General features: G+C 42.1%; 1 protein-coding gene across 4 annotated transcripts in view; it reads left to right on the forward strand.

Moving 5' to 3' along the window:
• Window positions 1-17,974, forward strand: part of LOC114597870 (glutathione hydrolase-like YwrD proenzyme) — a 33,030-nt gene that overhangs the window by 1,924 nt on the left and 13,132 nt on the right. The window contains exons 2-6 of one of the 4 annotated variants that reach the window (XM_077929883.1): window positions 1,432-1,529; window positions 1,931-2,084; window positions 6,413-6,566; window positions 7,066-7,272; window positions 13,697-13,879. In XM_077929883.1, coding sequence (XP_077786009.1) covers window positions 1,433-1,529; window positions 1,931-2,084; window positions 6,413-6,566; window positions 7,066-7,272; window positions 13,697-13,879 — 795 coding nt within the window. In that variant the 5' untranslated portion in view covers window position 1,432. Of the gene's footprint in view, window positions 1-1,431; window positions 1,530-1,930; window positions 2,085-6,412; window positions 6,567-7,065; window positions 7,273-13,696; window positions 13,880-17,974 lie in introns of those variants that run through there. The other 3 variants (XM_077929884.1, XM_077929885.1, XM_077929886.1) reach the window with 3 other exon arrangements.

Genomic DNA, 17,974 nt, shown 5'->3' on the forward strand with positions numbered 1-17,974 from the left:
GCTGCAAGAAGCAAAGCTACAGGGAACCAGGCAATGGGCCTTCTCAGTAGTGGCACCTGCCCTGTGGAACGCCCTCCCATCAGATGTCAAGGAAATAAACAACTATCCTACTTTTAAAAGACATCTGAAGGCAGCCCTGTTTAGGGAAGTTTTTAATGTTTGAAGTTTTATTATGTTTTTCATGTTCTGTTGGGAGCCACCCAGAGTGGCTGGGGAAACCCAGCCAGATGAGTGGGGTATAAATAATAAATTATTAAATAATAATAATAATAATAATAATAATAATAATAATAATAATAATAATAATAATAAAAATTATTCTCCTCTCTCCTCTTTAGGTAGTAATGTGCATTATGTCACTTCAAAATGTGTTCAACCCTCCGTACTATGTTTGGGACCCCTTCCTTATTCTGCTGAGTGGGACTGTGGACCTCTGCCCCCAAGGTCCTGTCCATATGGCACCACTGATACCTTCCTTGTCCTGAAATGAAGGATTTTTGGAGTGGTGGGGGTTGCAATTGCTTCTCAACAAGTACCTGCACCTTTCTGCTGGATCCCTGTGGTTCCCTGAAAGAAAGGCACTTTGGATACACACATTATTACAGAACAAGTGGGGCCTGCTCTAACAAACTGTTGCAATGGGAGTTGTTGTTGTTGTTATCATTTGCATAGAATCAGAATTGTAGAAGTGTAGAGTTGGAAGGGACCATGAGGGTCATCTAAGCCAACCCCTTGGAATATAGAAATCTTTTACCCAACATGGGTCTCAAAACCCTGACCCTGAGATTAAGAGTCTCATCCTGTACCCACTGAGCTTTCCCTCTGCATGGACCGATTGTGCTGCACTATATCAAGCAACAGAACCACAATCCGAGCCTATGGATCAGCACATATAAGCAACTGTGTTTGCACTGTGTTACTCCTAAAGCCCAATTTTGGTAGACGGAACACAGCATTCCCGTATTCAGAGTTCTCAGGTTTGAATAAGAAGCCATCAGGATGGCTTTGAATCTTACACAGCCTAACTTCGGTTGGTGAAAATCGTGTGTGTGAAATTGTGGATCAAGTTTGTTCCTCAACTTGAATTTTGAACCTGGGGGGAAAATTACACTCATTTAATTAACAGTTGTTTATTGTTGAAGTCAAGGGAATTTGGGAGTAAGAATGATATTGTTTGGGGAGTTCCATTTCACTTGCCAAATGAAAACGAGAGATTTACATAAAATATGGTAACATGATGTAACTTCAGTATATATCAGTGTAAGCTATATTGGACACAACAATTTGAGTTTTGCAGAACTCTGTGAAGTTTTATATGGGTCCATTTACATCCATTTTATTTTGGGGTTCGCATTAATTTTTGTACATTAGTTCAGATTTTCCTTTTAATACGCATTTCTTTTTGTGTGTGTTGTATATTCTTCCGAAAAGGATGCCACATCTTAATTTCTGTTCTCGGAGGTCCCCGGTGGTTTGCAGTAGCGCTTGCGTTGCGTCAAGCCAGACTCTCGCAACAAATATAGGCATCGGTAATTAGTTCCGCTGTTATTTTAATGGTTGAAATGTTGGTTTTTCCTTTGTGGGTCGTATATGACATTCAGTGGGTTGGCTCCAGACTTAAGTCAGTGCCTCTTTAGACCCCTGTGACTAATCTGGGGTGCAGCGCTATACTGAAGATCTCCTGGCTGAGGTTTCCACAATTTAGGAAGTGTAACTCACTCGTGCTTCCTCTCTTCTGGCGTACAAAACCATTATCAAATCATTTCAATTACAGTTGAAAATCATCATTCGCATGGCTTTCTTTAATTCTTAGGATCCTGTGATTCTAACACTTCCTAAAGTGCCACACCCTGTTTTGGTATGCATGTCACTATTAGTTTAGAGTTGTTGTTGGTTGTTGTTCTTTTTAATGAGCGTATCTCTGTTGCAGATATCTTAAAGAATGGTGGCAATGCGGCAGATGCTGCTGTAGCAGTAGCAGCTGCTTTAAATGTGACTGAACCATGCAGTACCGGCATAGGTGGAGACTGCTTCTGCCTCTATTATGACGCAAGCACAAAACAGGTACATGGTCTCAATGGAAGGTAAGTACCAGAGAGAGAAAGAGAGAGTTGTTGTATTCTGCTATGTACTAGGGCAGAGAGTTGTTGTATTCTGTTACGTATTAGAAAATATAGTTGTATTCAGTTACATGCTGGGGTAAGCTGTGCATCTAGGATTTCTCTCTTTGTAATTTCTGCCTCCTCCACCCACCCTCCAAAACCACCTTTTTGCTGCTGGTTTGAGAGTAGAGGCCGAGAAATGAGAGGACTAAGGCTGGATCTAGACACATCAAAAAAACATTTCAGGAAAATGTGTTGTAACCTCATAATTGCCAAAAGATGGAACTCCATAGCGCCATCTGGTGTCAACAGTGTTATGACATACAGTATTTAAAACGCTTAAAAACACCCCTAACGTAGCTGAGTCCTAAGACAGTGGTGGCGAACCTATGGCATGTGTGCCAGAGAGGGCACTCAGAGTCCTCTCTCTGGGCATGCAGGGCTGTCGCTTCTGTGCTGGGGGTAGGGGAGGAGAAGGAGAGGAGGGCTCATGCGCACTGTCCAAAGCCTGTGGCACCAGGGCCATAGCTTCTGTGCCAGAGCGGGGGGAGGAGGAGAATGGGCTCGCACCATTCAAAGTCTGCGGCACCAGGGCCTGGCAAGTGAGCGAGGGGCTAAGCAGTCATTGACTTTTGATGCGCCCGGGCCTCCCGCCAGTATGTTTTTCCTACTCGGGAGTAAGCCGCCTTGAGTTCAGCAGGGCTTAACTCCCAGGGTCAGTAAGCATATAAAGACAGCAGCCTAAGAAGGGGCTGCTGGGTTTACATGTTTGCTGGGCTTTCCCGCAGAAGCCAACAGAGAAATCCATTCCGTGGAGACTGCAATCAAACGGAATCCGAAGAAAATGCAAAATACAACAATAATGATAATGATAATGATGATGATAATGATAATAATTTACACCCTGCCCACCTGGCTGGGTTTCTTTATTTATATTTATTTATTTATATTTATTTATATTTATTTATATTTATTTATATGTGTGCACGCAGATAACCATTATTTTCTCATATTAAAAATTGGGAGAGGGTGGCTCTTAGTATAGCCCTCCAGTGTACACTAGTGGCCATAATTATGGAACGTTCTAGAAAAAATGTATTTCCGAGGTTTGATGGCTCATAACACCACTTTGTTTTTGAGTAATACCAGTGCTTTTTTTCTGTGGGGATGCAGTGGGACGCATACTCCTAAACATTTTGTGAAGTTAACGGAAGAAGAAATTCACTGTATTTATTTTCCCCAGTTTGAACTGTATTTATTTTCCCCCTGGTGCTGATTTTCTTGAGTCAAAACGAGAGTATCCCTAAACATTTTTTTTTAGAAAAAAGCACTGAGTTATACCATAAAATTATATATCAATGGAAAGATAATTTAATGAAGAATGTAATGCAATAACTTTTTTGAAGGATTATTTATTACAACATCAGTCATAAAGAAGAAGCGTGAAACACACAGAAAAAAAATGAGATATACAGGTAAAATTGCTGTGTTGGCACTTTGTGATAAAGAAGTGGGTTTTGGGTTGCAGTTTGGGCACTCGGTCTCAAAAAGGTTTGCCATCATTGTCCTAAGAGAACTCCTCTGTGAATGGCAGCCAGGTTGTTGAGTGAAGAGATGCCACTTCCTTTTCTGACACCATACATTTTATTGTACTACAGGAAACAGAATGCTAGACTAGGGCTGCAGTCCTATGTACTCTTTCCTGGGGTTAAGTCCCACTGAAGTAGAATAGTTGGCCAGCCAAGATTATGTGACTTGCTTCATGACACACAATGAATTCAAAGCACGGGTCTGAATCCAGGTTTTCCGGACTGAAGCTCAACCTTCTATCTGCTGGATCACACTGGCAACGATGGGAAGCTTGGGAAGGGGAGTGGCTGGAAACTGCGGCAAATGGAGAGTCATTAAGGCACAGCAAACCAGCTTGTTGCCACTAGCTCGACTGCTGGAAAATAAGCAGATACAGATTACTTGGACAGAATTTCTCAATGGAATTCCACGTATATAACGGGGCTCAGTTTAGTGGTTTTGTTCAGGCTTGCCACACTTATCACAAGCCTGTTTGCAATGTATACAAATGGTGTTTGTCCAGTTTTAGTGCGTGCCTTCAGGCTTGTGTGCATAATGTCACTTTGATAATGATTTTGTGCAAACATCCTGGTGGACAGAGTGTCTGCAGTTCTGGTTTCATATGGGGAAGACTTTCATTTTAACCAGGAGGTCAGAATCCAGCTTTGCACCTCATTTCCTTTTCGTTCTGTTCTGATTTTCCTACATTCATATGCTATTCAACTTTTCGCCGCTGCAGAGGAATAGCTGCCCTTTAGGTCTAAGTTGAATATTAATAGGAAGATGCTATAAAAGGATAGCATCGGGTCCAGGTGCTCTTTAGTTCCTGTTGCTGTAGTCCAAGGGCAGAGAGCAGGACATGCTGAAATTCCTCTGATTATTTTTTTCCTCCCAGGAACCTTTCACAAAGAAACAGGAAACTCCTTAGAGCAACATTGCACTAAGTGGCGCATGCATGTGGGGAACAAGGTCAACTTGTGCAACAAGACTTTTCCACCCTCTTCTCCCCCACGCGACCTCTAAACCTGTTCTGGTGGTTCCTTCAAACTCGCAGAATAGATTTAGGTGGTGCAGGAAGAAGTCTCGTTGCATGAATGGACCTCATTTTGCAAATGCAATAACTTAGTTGACTCCCACCCTTGGTTCGTGTGCTGTGACAGTTTCTATATTAAGCCATGATTCAAATATGAGTGTGCCTCCCTCCTGCCCTGCCGCACAGGCCCTATGCAAATTCTCCCTCCTCCCACAGCACTCACGCACCTCAAACAAGCCATAGTATAGCTTGTCATGTTGTCTGAACCCAGATTGTGGCTTGTTTGTTTCAACTGAACCTTCAACTGAAGGTTCGTTTCTTGGTTTATTTCTGGCTTATCGCTCATGATTTGTTTGAAACAAACCACGATCTGGGTTTGGGTAGTGCAACAAGCTGTATTGTGGCTTTTTTAATGTATACAGGAGCCATAAGGTGGGGCAGTGAAGGGCAGAGAAGCCTTGTGGGGATCTGTGCATCAGGGGCAGACACATTTTCTATGAAAAGCTCATACATTCTCTTCCTCTCTGCTAGCTGGAGTGTGTGTGTGTGTATTGCCTTCTTCAAGCTTGTCATTCAAACACATGGGAGAGATTTCCCACTTATCAGCAAACCGCCTTCTATCAGCCATCGAAACTGGGCTATGTGCCTAACACAGGAATAGTCAGCCAATAGCCACAGTTGCCAGATCAAAGGACTACAGTGACAGAAGATACTACCATTGGCAGAGGGTTCCCTTTTGAGTAGCTTTTAAAGCTCGAGGGCTGCATTCTTTCTTGACCAACCTTCTGGGAGCCTCATGCAAGTGGTGGGCATACACATTGCACTTTAACTCACATGCATACATAAATAAATACCATTTCTCCCCCCAGCAATTAGGTTTTGGGGGAAAGTAGTTTCGTTTCATCCCCAAGTCTTATTTCATGGGGAAGGGGTGATCTTCCTGGAGACTGCAGCTGCGGAAGGGAGACTTAACCACCCATAACCCACAACAATGAGGCATGGGGAGGCAGCCGCCCATCGGAGCCAATAGATTTGTTTTCAGGCCAACAGGGCATTTGGGGACTTGGTGGGGCATTGTTGGCAGTGTGAGTAATATGGAGAGGATTACCTTTCCCCCCTTCCAGCTGTGACACACACTCTGAAAATGCCTCCATGAGCTTGAAAATATCTATTGGCTCCAGCCAAAGACTTCTTCTTTTTAAGTCTAGAGGGGACACTGGGAGGTCCCAGGGGCAATGTCTGGCCCACAGGCTGGCAGTTCCTGACCCATATATTGCTGGTACAGAAGCTCTTTGAGGGCTTGGACCTAACAATTCTAGTTCGTAGGGTTAAGAGCATCATATGGGTTAAGAACATCTGTTTCTGTGTTGCTGAATTAATGTAATATGTTGAGAATAGTTGTTTGAAACAGACCATTTTAAGAAGAGCGATTGGTTGGTGTATCTAATAAGAGTTTCTGGAAATAAAGACGGCAGAATTTCAGCCTTTGATGAATCATTTCTGTGAAAATGCCATGGAAAATGTTCAACATTTTTCCAGGTTGCTGCCAGGAGCCTTCTAAGCACTGTTACAGTGCTGTGCCTAGAAACTGTAGCACCATCATCAAACTTTTTTTTCCAATAAGGTCAAATGGATGCTCTTTCCCCCCTTTTATCTTTTCAGTATGCTTGTAATTCGGTTTCCATGTGGATCTGTGTTTGCTTTGCAGCGGTCGGTCTCCGCAGGCCCTGACCCTTGAGCTGCTAAAAGATCACGGCTTCAGCGAGGCAAATCGTCCCCCTCCACTACATGCACACAATGTCACCGTACCTGGTGCGGCAGCTGGCTGGTGCGATGCTGTTGCTCTGCATGGAAGCAAAAAGGTGAACCCCAAATGAACATGCAGATTCAGGAATATAGCATAACCAAAACTGTTTATTTTTGGCAGATTTTTTGTTCTTTTAAAGCAACTATATTTTGCACTTTAAAAAACAACAACAAATAAATCTGAATTTGCTAATTTAGTTTATTATGCACAGTTTCTTCCACTCCTTCCAGATATACGGAAATGCAAGGAAAAATAGAGGCCACGGAATCTCCTTCCCCATCCCTAGAAATGTTACCCCACCTGACTTCTGAGATTTCGCCAGATTGTCAGCTTATTTTCAAGCGTATATTCACAGTCATAGAGACCTGGGAGTGTTTTGGTCGCTTAATATTTTCTCCCACTTTACTATTTATCGATAGCCTATTGAACAGCTTTGTTTATAGGGTTAATTTTTGTAAAGAGGAGGGCCTTGGGAATGTTTTTAATCAGACACACATACGTTTCAAATGTTGCATCTAGATGGAAAAGTAATTGCGCGATCTTTCCCGGTCCAGCTTTCCATGCGGCAAATTCTGCAGCCAGCTATAGACCTGGCTGAGAAGGGCTTTCCAGTCTCAGAGATTGCTTCCTACTGCTGGAAGAAAAATGCTCATGCTCTTCAGGCGCCTGGCAACCCACATGGGAAGGACCTGCTGATTGATGGCCAAGCACCTGATCACGGACAAGTCTTCTGCAATCCCCTTTTGGCAGACACTTTTAAGGTGAGCTGAACTGTCTTGAGCCCAGTGTCCTCAGCTCAGAACTATGGCTGCATTCAAACAGCAGTTAGTTTTCCCAACATTTCCCCAGCCGTTCATTTCTGCATTATATTTGAGCTTTCGCACGGCGTAAAAGCTGCTTATAGAAATACAGCGGAATGTAGCACAAATTCAGCCTTCGTTTTCATGTTATTTGCTTCCAGAAAAAGATCTGTTCACAAATAACATGGAAACGAGTTCCAAACCAGACCTATGTTCCACTATATTTCCAGAAGTCATTTTTAACGTCGTGCAGAAACTCAAAGATAATTCAGAAATTAACAGGTAGGGAAATGTCAGGAAAATGGAATAAACGGCTGTGTACATGTAGCCTGAGTGCCATAATCGCAGAAATCCTGGTAGCAACCAATGCAATGGCAGCAGCCCATTTTTACAGCTGTTGCAATCTCAGGAATTGTTTTCAGGTGACTCTGCATCCATGGATGAGATGGGATGCGTATTGCTGTACTTCCTGCAAATGTGTTCTAAGGAGATACAGTTGTACCTCGGGTTACATAAGCTTCAGGTTACATACGCTTCAGGTTACAGACTCCGCTAACCCAGAAATACTACCTCGGGTTAAGAACTTCGCTTCAGGATGAGAACAGAAATTGTGCTCCAGCTGTGCGGCAGCAGTGGGAGGCCCCATTAGCTAAAGTGGTGCTTCAGGTTAAGAATAGTTTCAGGTTAAGAACGGACCTCCGGAACGAATTAAGTACTTAACCTGAGGTACCACTGTATCAGGTGCCATGCAGTGTGGAAACTTCTGATGTCAGTGCTGGCTGGCTGATATTACGATACTATACTGGCAACCCTTTGCAAGTGTGGAACTGCTGGTGGATGAAGTATTTCTTGGTCAATCTCTTGACAGATTTCAGGGCTCACGAAGAAGCTTTTCTTCAAAGCTCTTCTAGAACAGTGATTTCCAAACTGCCTCCTCCCCACCCCAGATCTTTTGAAAAGTGCCGAGTGTCTTGGCAGACTACTTAATCATTTTCTGCCCCTTGTAATGTGTTTTGCTAGATGCTGTATGAATTCTAATTGTATCCTTACTCCTCCTCCTATTTCACATATACTGTGTTTTACTGTATGGCAATTTGAATTCCATATAATTCAGTGTGGTGTAGAGGGAATAAAGCTGTTTGGTGTCATGGAACTTAAGCCTACAAGGTGCGCTGCCTCAAATCTCAGTATTTTCAGTGCACGATTGGTTCAAAAAAGGAGGAGAGAATCAAGGGTCAAACTAGGTGTTATACCAAATGCATCTACTGATTGATTGTAAAAACAAAAACAAAAAAACAGTCCAAAGTGGTTTATAATTAGAAAACACTACATATCTAGATAGATAGATATCTAGATAGATAGATAGATGATAGATAGATAGATAGATAGATAGATAGATAGATAGATAGATAGATAGATATAGGATTGGCGCAGAGGGGCCAGTTTTATTGGGACTGCAACACATGAGGTCAGATTCAACCCTTTCTTCCTCAACCATGATTTTAAGGGAAAAACCACCCCACCCACGCTGCTATTAGCCTTAGAAAGAAAGCTGTAGCTGACACTGGTGGGGCCTCCCCACTAGAAGGGGTAAGAGCAGGGGGTGAGGGAAGGACTAAATCTCCCCTCTGTGCATTCTGTGGTCTCAATTAAATTGATGTTTAATACTCCCTTCCTAATACCTTGCATCCCCAATAAGAAGCAGTCTCTTCTGGCACCTATTACTATTTTTCTTTTTAAATCCTAATGCGATAGCTCAGTTGGTAGAGCATGAGGCTCTTCAGCTCAGGGTTGTGGGTCCGAGGACAAAAGGATTCCTGCATTGCAGAGGGTTGGACTAGATGACCCTCGTGGTCCCTTCCAACTGTACGTCTCTATGATTCTATACAATCTTTCCAATGATGCATTTCATGTTGTGTCTTCTTTGACCCTTCGTTTCTGCCCCGGTGCAGGTAATTGACTCATATCCTTTTCCTGCTCTGATCTTGAAGGGATGTTGGGAGCATGCCATCTAGGAAGTGGTATTTTGCTGACGTGTTGAACAGAGAAAGGATCAGATCAGGGCAGCACTCATTGTGGAATTAGACCCCATACTCCTTCCCTTGCCCCCTTCTCCATCTGTGCTTTTAGAGAGGAAGTGAGACGTGTTGTCCATGGGAATGATGAAGGCTGGTATTTATCATAAGAGAAATGTTTCACGCTATGCAAGGAAGTTAGTGGGGAATGACAGTAATGTACATCAAATTTAATTTTATTTCCGCAGCAATTGAATTTGCTTCCAGGTTAACTTGGTTTCCACTAAGCATAAGGGATTTGGAGGCTGTATCTGAATATTCTTCAGCAACATCTCCCTTTTTCATTTTTCTGATAATTATAAATGTCAGTATGCTGCAGGCTAACAAATACTGCCTCTTAACCTTACTGAGGAGCTAATGTAAGGCTGAGAAGCTGTTCAGAGTCCAATCTCACAGAAATCAGTAAACAGACCACTATAGGCTGAGAAGATGGATTCAAACTAATCCTTTGTCATGCTTAATTCCCTTCCATTGTTCATCTTGGATTAATGTAACGCATTTAACCTATTCTTCATAACCAATTTGGGTTGTTTCCTCCACCCACATGTATTCATTTCCCTACACTCAGGAGTTGTGGATAACATTTATCCGCATTTAAAACATGCAAATATAATTTAATATACGATTAACATATGCACAGACCATGGGTTGCAGGTATATTTGGTCCTCTCCTCAAAACTGTTCACTCCTTCAAAAGACAGTCCCCTCTGTCTTTCTGTATCTCTTGATGCCATTGGCTGAGCTACTGTGATGTCGCCTTGGGCTTTCCCTGGTGATAGCAAATGGCCCCAGTAGCTGTTATTGACTTAGCTGCTGTGATGGCATGGAGAAGTGGGAGGGATCTGGGTCAGGTAGCTGAACACAAAGGGGAAATGAAAAGATCTTAGCATTTAAATTCTACGTTCAGCAGATTTAAACCACATATGGGCCTTGAATTATTTGTTCTTGGTACAAATATTCCAGTTCATTGCAGAGCTTTACAGTGAGCAGAGTCACCCAGCAGATAGATGAAATCTTATGCTCAATAAAAACTCAAATCCCATGGATGTATGACCCTAAAACAGCGAATGTGTGAAGAGAATTGACATAGATCCAAAGAGCATGTCCAGTGAGATTTTTTTTTTGGGGGGGGGGGGAATATTTTCTCTTCGAATAGAATTCCATGTTACAATCTCCTTTGGAAACTAAATGTGAACTAGAAGTTCAACATTGCTGTTGCCATGGCAAATGAATTGTGAGCTTCCTGTTTGCCTTGGTCGCATTTGCTTAGATCGATGTGTGCGGTGCTTGATCCTGCTTGAATTCAGAATTGCTATTCACTCACAAAAGGATGAAAGCTGTGAACAGTGAGCAACCTGGTATACAACCCTGTTTTCATCTGAAAAAGTCAGCTGTCCCCTAAGGGAGTCCAGGCCTCCATCCCTGTTTTTGAATATCTCTGAGGCCGATTTTGGATCTCTTACAGAGAACTGTATAGAAATGATGAAATTAGCCTCTGTTGGATACACTTCACATGAGATAATTTCCTCCCAAATGAAGCTGGGAGTACACAAACTGTGCATTGTGATGTGTGTCGAACATATTGTCTATGCATGCTGAAATAGATAATTATACAAAGCAGTCTGCAGAGAACTCTTTGTTTCCAGCCAATAACTTCAGGTATTTCTGTTTCACTAGGGGGTGTTGTGCGCGTAAACAACAATGTCTTAGACATCTACTTTCTGTCGCAGGAGGTGATGTTTCAAAAGTGCAGCAGGGAATACAGTGCATTTCTTTGCTACATAAGCAATGTTGTTGTTGTTGGGAATTTTGGAAACCATGGCTCTTGAGTACAACAAAAGACAAACCTTTAATAAGTGCACAAATGACACGTAAACAACAAAGGATATATGACTTTCAAGAGTTAGTGCGTTAGATGAGAGAGATCCTTCTCCTACATGATTTATCTCACTTGAGGAATGAGCCTTTCTTGACCTGCCAATTTCATCTGTTAATATTTAACAAATTGGTGCCAGGTGGTAACCTGGTACGTAGAGGATGGTACACTATTTGCTTAAACACGGGGAATGACACATGCCCTTTTGTCTTGTTGGTGCCTGGTACCAACAACTTAATATCCCCTTTGAATGACTGGCGTTGAAGTTGCTCTTCTTTGAAATCGCGTCAGGAGTGACAGGCAGTTTCCTTTTGTGTACATAAGTGCCTAATTGTGCTCTCTTTACTTCTGAAGCTACTCATTTACTGTGCATGCTATAATTTTAAAGCGACAGCTCACCCTTGCTTTCTACATACACCCTTCAAACAAATATAAAAATGCTGTAATATTTAATAAAGTTACTACATTTTACCGCCACATGAAAGGACGGTTCTGGAATAGTTGGTCTTACCAGCTATGGCTTGGGCCACCACTGCACCAAATGTTCAGAGCACAATGGGCAGCATTCATTTAGTGCAGCCCATCACCTCAAAGACTTCGCCCTTCTCCTCTGCCCTGTGCCCCTCCAAATTGTGGGTGTGGCTGGCCAGGAACAGCTTGTGGGAGGGAGAACGGGGGTCGGGGTCGTTCTGTCTGGCAGTCTGCAATGCTTGTGCAGATGGAACTTCCATAATAACGTGACGTTGAATTCCACCCTGAGATACCACTTTTGTAGTTATGGCTTCTCCCAAAGATTTCTGGAAGCTGTTAAGGGTGCTGAGAGTTGTTTGGAGACCCCTATTCCCCTCACAGAGCTTCTATTCTCGGTTCCCAGGGTTCCCTGGGAAGAGGGGTTGATTGGTAAACAACTCTGAGAATTGTAGCTCCATGGTGTGCAAATTGCTTAACCCTGAGGGCCCTCTAGTCCAACCCCCTACAATGCAGGAATATACTTGCAGTCTGTGAGTGTAATGTGCAGCTGATGTGTGTTACAAGTGACCAAGGCTTTGCCGAGACAGTCATGGCACCCTTTTTGAACATCTCATCATTTTGGTATCCATAGTTATTTAAGCGCCTAACTGAAACAGCTGTACATGTACGTGCACACACACACACACACACAATGCACAAGGATCGAGAAAAATGATTTCTCCCTCCTTTCCACTATCAGGATTACTAATTCCCGCTTCCATCTACATAGATTCTTGGTTAGTCATTGCCCTCTTTTAATGAAAGCCATTGATTTTTCAGAAAACACTCTTGAAATAATTATGATACCAATACCACCACCGTTAACTTCTTGCTGTCTTTTGCCAAAAGACTACAAAGGAGTGCATAAGCAATATTTTGAGGCATATTTATTCCTCTGCTTATTTCTACATTGCTTTTTAAAAAAACCTGGCTACTAGCCATGATGGCTGTGCTCTACCTCTACAACTGGATGCAGTGATGCTTCTGAAAGACAGTGGCTGGAAGTCCTGGGAGGGGAGAGGGCTCTTGTCCTCATGTTCTGTTGTCCTGGTTTCCCTCGGGCATCTGGTTGACCACTGTGAGAACAGGATTCTGGACTAGATGGGCCATTGGCCCAATCCAGCAGGCTACTCTTATGTTCTTAACTACCAAAGCTTTCCATTCACTTACTTAAATAATGGCTCAAATTATTTGTGGATTTAAGCCTCGACTATTTTTTGTTTTTTTATATAATTTTTCAACATATCATTTTCAACTGTAATTAAACATACTTTCATATCTTATACCATTTTTTTGACTTCCATCAACCACATCTGTAAATTTTCCAATCTATTCACTAAATATACATTTCTTACTTCCATAATTACATTTAACTCATAACTAATATCTCTGTTCTTTCTCTACTTTGCAATGCTTCATACATTTCTCCTTACAAAACTTCTTGTAGTCCTACTAGCGTAATTTGTTGATTACAGTTGCTCTTCAAATAGTTCGTATATTTCTTCCAATCTTCTGTAAATCTCTGGTCCCACAGGTTTCAAATCCTTCCTGTCATTTTAACTAATTCTGCACAGTCCATTAATTTTGTCTGCCATTCTTCTTTCGTCGGAATTTCTTCTAAGCCTCGACTATTTTGATTAACCTCCGCTACTGAACTGTGACCTAAGATGATGTTCAGGTCTGTAGTGCATTCCTTCAGCAAACCAGACACCTGAGAGCCAAATTACCCAGCTAATAAGCAGCAAATGGCACAGTGCAACTAATGTAAATTTTATCTTTGTTCATGTTTCCTGGTTTATATATACACTCATAGACACCCCGTCCCCGCCCTCCACCCAGGCAAGCAAGTGTCACTGTCAGAATCCAAGGTCACATTGCATAGTATTTCTGCCCCCACCAAAAACATACTTTTCTTTTTTTGCAGTTTCCAATCCAGATTATTTTCTTCTTCCAGGAGTTGGCAGAATTTGGCAAACGAGGCTTCTACGAAGGCCGTGTGGCCAAAGCTGTTGTGGATGTTATTCAGAGCAATGGTGGAGTGATGGATTTGGAGGACCTGAAAAGCCACGCCACTGAAGAAGTCAAACCTATTGTCACAAATTACAAGGTAAGGCGGTGATAGCAATGTTCCAAAATGAATGGAGTTTGTAGAATTAATCACGGGCAACTAGAGCACAGTCTCGTGAGTCCCTAAAAGAGATATTGGTGAAACTTGGATACACGGTACCTAGAGAGCTCAGAGTCTCGGAGGTTTGTAATGCTCTCCTCAGTGTGATAATTAGGAACTCTGAATTCTTCTCCGAGTTTCAATCTGAACCATAGAAATATTCCTGTCTTGCTGTCCACCTTAAAACACACACACACCTTACACCTGCTACTTGAGCCTAAGTCTCCTTATTTAAAAAAAGAACCAGGCTCCAGCAGCCTTCATAACAAAGCATCCCATAACTAGCGAACAATGGCTGAGAAGCCTCTGTTCCATTCCCCAGTGCCTCTGAAAGTACCTTTTAACAAGCTTTGAGCCTTTGATATCTAATGCTTATATTAAAAATTGGACACATGTCCAGCCACACAGCTGAATTCTTCCAGTAATGGAAGAATTGGGAGTATCCACTACAATGGTGGTCCAACTTTTGCATTCTCTGTCCCTCCCACAGAATTTTCTGTGAACAGGAATGCCTTTTTACTCAATGTGTTTCTCTTTATACTTGAAAGCGGTACTTTCCAGTGGCACAGCCAAGGTTGGAAAGAAAATGGGGTTTCCTTGCCAGGTCATTCTTGGGATTTCCCCCTCCCCTTTGTTTTGCAGCCTCTGTTTTTCATCCTGTAATTTTCATACGGTAATAAAATTGCCTGACAGACACTTACCTTCCTCCCAGACCCACCCATGCCATGAATACAGGCTCTCAAAACTGAACTTGGCTGTGGTTGTTTCCTTTGAAAATAATGGGAAATACATTGAGGGGTGTCCAGTTTTTTGAGGGAATGTGTGCAGAGAGCGAGAGAGAAGAGGTCAATTGAAGTGTTTGTGAGAGGTGGACTTAAACACTAATTTGTGATTCTAACATATTGGGCTCACGATTGAAATATCTGATGAGGTGGTTACTTTCTTTATGTGTACCCTCAACAAATTCAATTTAAGTGCCGTATCTGGTGGCATACCATGTGGATTTTGCCCCTCTTTTTTCTAGTCAGTAGGTAATATGAAGGCACCTAAGACTTGTTGACTGAATCACAGGTCTATTAAAATTCATGGTACTTCCCAGAGAGCTAGGCCTCTGAAATTTGGTTCATACAGACAACCTGTTTACTTCACTTCCCTCTCGATTTGCTTATGTGGAGGTTAGACTATGTCCTGTCCTTATTAAGCATTTGTTCTGATTTGTTTTCAGGGAGTTATATGATAACAATGTTCATCTTGAATACATCTTGATTTGCTTGTGCAGTAGTTATACACACCCCCATTAATCATCTGTTCATCTCCTGCTTTTCAGCGCATTTTCCCATCACTTTCCTAACTGCAAAGAGTTCATTTTTTAAAAAGGGGATTTGCTGCTGTGCAAGGGCAACAGATCCACTTAAGTTGCACAAACCTAAATTTACAGTACTTGTGTGAATCCTTGCCACAAAATACTGTCTGGGAGCGATCATGGTCCAAGGCACCCCAATTACAAAAAAGAAAGGTTTGGATTATTTTACATCTGTACATCCTAAAATGCAAAGGAAACAAGTTCACATTATACCGAAGCCCTTTCACTATTGCAGAAAACTCCTCTGAAAGGGAGCCATTTGCACTGGAGAGAGAGGGTGGGAAGGAGAAGACAAGCTGAATTGGAATAGAGAAAGGAAACCAATGCTTAACTTTTCCTCTGGGAATTATCGTCCTTTCCCCCCAGAAGAACCTTCCCTCGCTAGCTGCTTGATTTGGGAAGGAGCCAAATTTCAGTAGCAGCTACCAATAGAAACATGTGCTTCCCCAATACATTCCACAGAGTATTCTGTGGATACTCTGCACTAGGAGGGAGGGAGAATTTCAGTTCTGTTCACATTTAAAGTCAAACCCACACTTTCCAAAAGAAGACGCAAAGCTATCCTTTGAAATTTTCACTTATCCAGATTTTGCAATGCAGTTCTCCAACCAAGCAGTGTTTACAAAAAAATCATATATTAAATGGAAATGCACATAAAATGTAAATTTTGGGGAAAATAATTTACAAAAAAGCATTCTACAGTATTTGGAAAATTGCTTCCAAAAATGTGAAATTAGTTGTATATTAGTTAAAACTGCAGACAGATATACTAAATGTATATTAGTTAAAACTGCAGACAGAAATGTGTTTATTATGAGAAAAATGCACCAAAATGCCAATGAATTTTTTAAAAACAAACAAACACCAAATTGCTGCAGAAATGTGGAAAACTGGTTGATGCTTGGTGTTGAAATTGAAATACAGTGGTACCTCGGGTTACATACGCTTCAGGTTACATATGCTTCAGATTACAGACTCCGCTAACCCAGAAATAGTACCTCGGGTTAAGAACTTTGCTTCAGGCTGAGAACAGAAATCATGCTCTGGCAGCGTGGCAGCAGCAGGAGGCCCCATTAGTTAAAGTGGTGCTTCAGGTTAAGAACAGTTTCAGTTTAATAACGGACCTCTGGAACTAATTAAGTACTTAACCCGAGGTACCACTGTAAATAGAGCTCTGCCACATGACCCAGGGCTCAGAAAATTGGTATAGTCCAAGGCAACCCACTTAAGTGAAATGTTGAGTTCAATGGGACTCCCCGATAGGTTTGTAGCAGATGATTGCAGTCTAAAACTCCTATAGTATTCAGAAGCTGGTGTTTAACCCTCTTCAAGCCTCTACCTGGTTGTTAAGATGTCCATCTCTTAACACACAGCACAGGTGAGCGGCGGTATGGAAAGAGAGCATGAATCAAACAAGAGATGTGTGCACATAGACATACATCACTGAGTGGCAAAACCTCTGGAACCCCTTTCTGACTGGGTAGCGGGGAAAGGAGAGAGATTTCAATCCAGCATTTATATAACCTGGTCAAAGCTCTTTACATTGCAAGTAAAACGTCATCAGGTATGGATACCTGTGTGACACTCATGAGTGTCAAATAATCTCAGGGCAGTTCTGAGAGTGTCTGTGCCTGAGGAACTTGTGATGCCAGAGTTCCCACATAAGAAAAGGAGAAGCCCAGATACCATATTATTAGTGAAGGTGTGTCACGTTTTGCACTCGTGCCATTCCAGTACAGCTAATAATAGTACCTTTCTAAGCCCGTACTTACTAATAAACCTATTAGTCATGTTGGATGTGTACACACACACACACACACACAGAGAACAATGAGTAATGTGTTTAAACAAAGAAGCAAAAGTTAAATATACATGCGTTATTTATGTATCTTCACTCAGACCCATAGTCCTTCGAAAATCTTGTGTCATTGCTTTCACTCTAGTTAAGTATTTCTGAAACGTTTTTTGAAAGATATATTAGGAATGTAGGAAGCTGCCATATGCTGAGTCAGGCCATTGATCTGCCTTTGTCAACTCTGACTGGCAGCAGTAGATTTCAGTTCTGGGGCAGGATTTGAACCTGGGTCTCTTCTTTATGCAAAACAGATGCCTGATCACTGAACTATGACTTTTCCCTTATTGTTTCCCACCAGCAAATATACTATGCGTATGAAATGGTCTGGAATTGTTTTTTTAGCTTTAAGAATTGGATGTAGATGAGGGCAGTTGTTATAAGAAAGCATTTGTGTGGTGAAGATATGGGAGCAAGATATGGGAGCAAAACTTATTTAAAATAGTATATAGTCAAACCTCGGTTGCCGAACATAATCTGTTCTGGAAGGCCATTCAGCTTCCAAAATGTTCGACAACCGAGGCACGGCTTCTCATTGGTTGCAAGAGCTTCTTGCACTCAAGCGGAAGCCATGTCAGATGTTCGGGTTCCGAAAAATGGTTGAAAACTGGAGCATTTAATTCCGGGTTTTCAGCATTCGGGAGCCGAAACATACAATAACGAAGGCATTCGGGAATCGAGGTTTGAACCACTGCATACTTAAGTGAAGTTGCTTGCCAAATTACAGAAGTCACCTCTGCTATATGCTACTGCATTTACATGCATTGAAATCATACCCCAAGGGACGCAGGTGGCGCTGTGAGTTAAACCACAGCGCCTA

Source organism: Podarcis muralis, chromosome 6 (genome assembly GCF_964188315.1).
Source record: "Podarcis muralis chromosome 6, rPodMur119.hap1.1, whole genome shotgun sequence".
NCBI lineage: Eukaryota > Metazoa > Chordata > Lepidosauria > Squamata > Lacertidae > Podarcis > Podarcis muralis.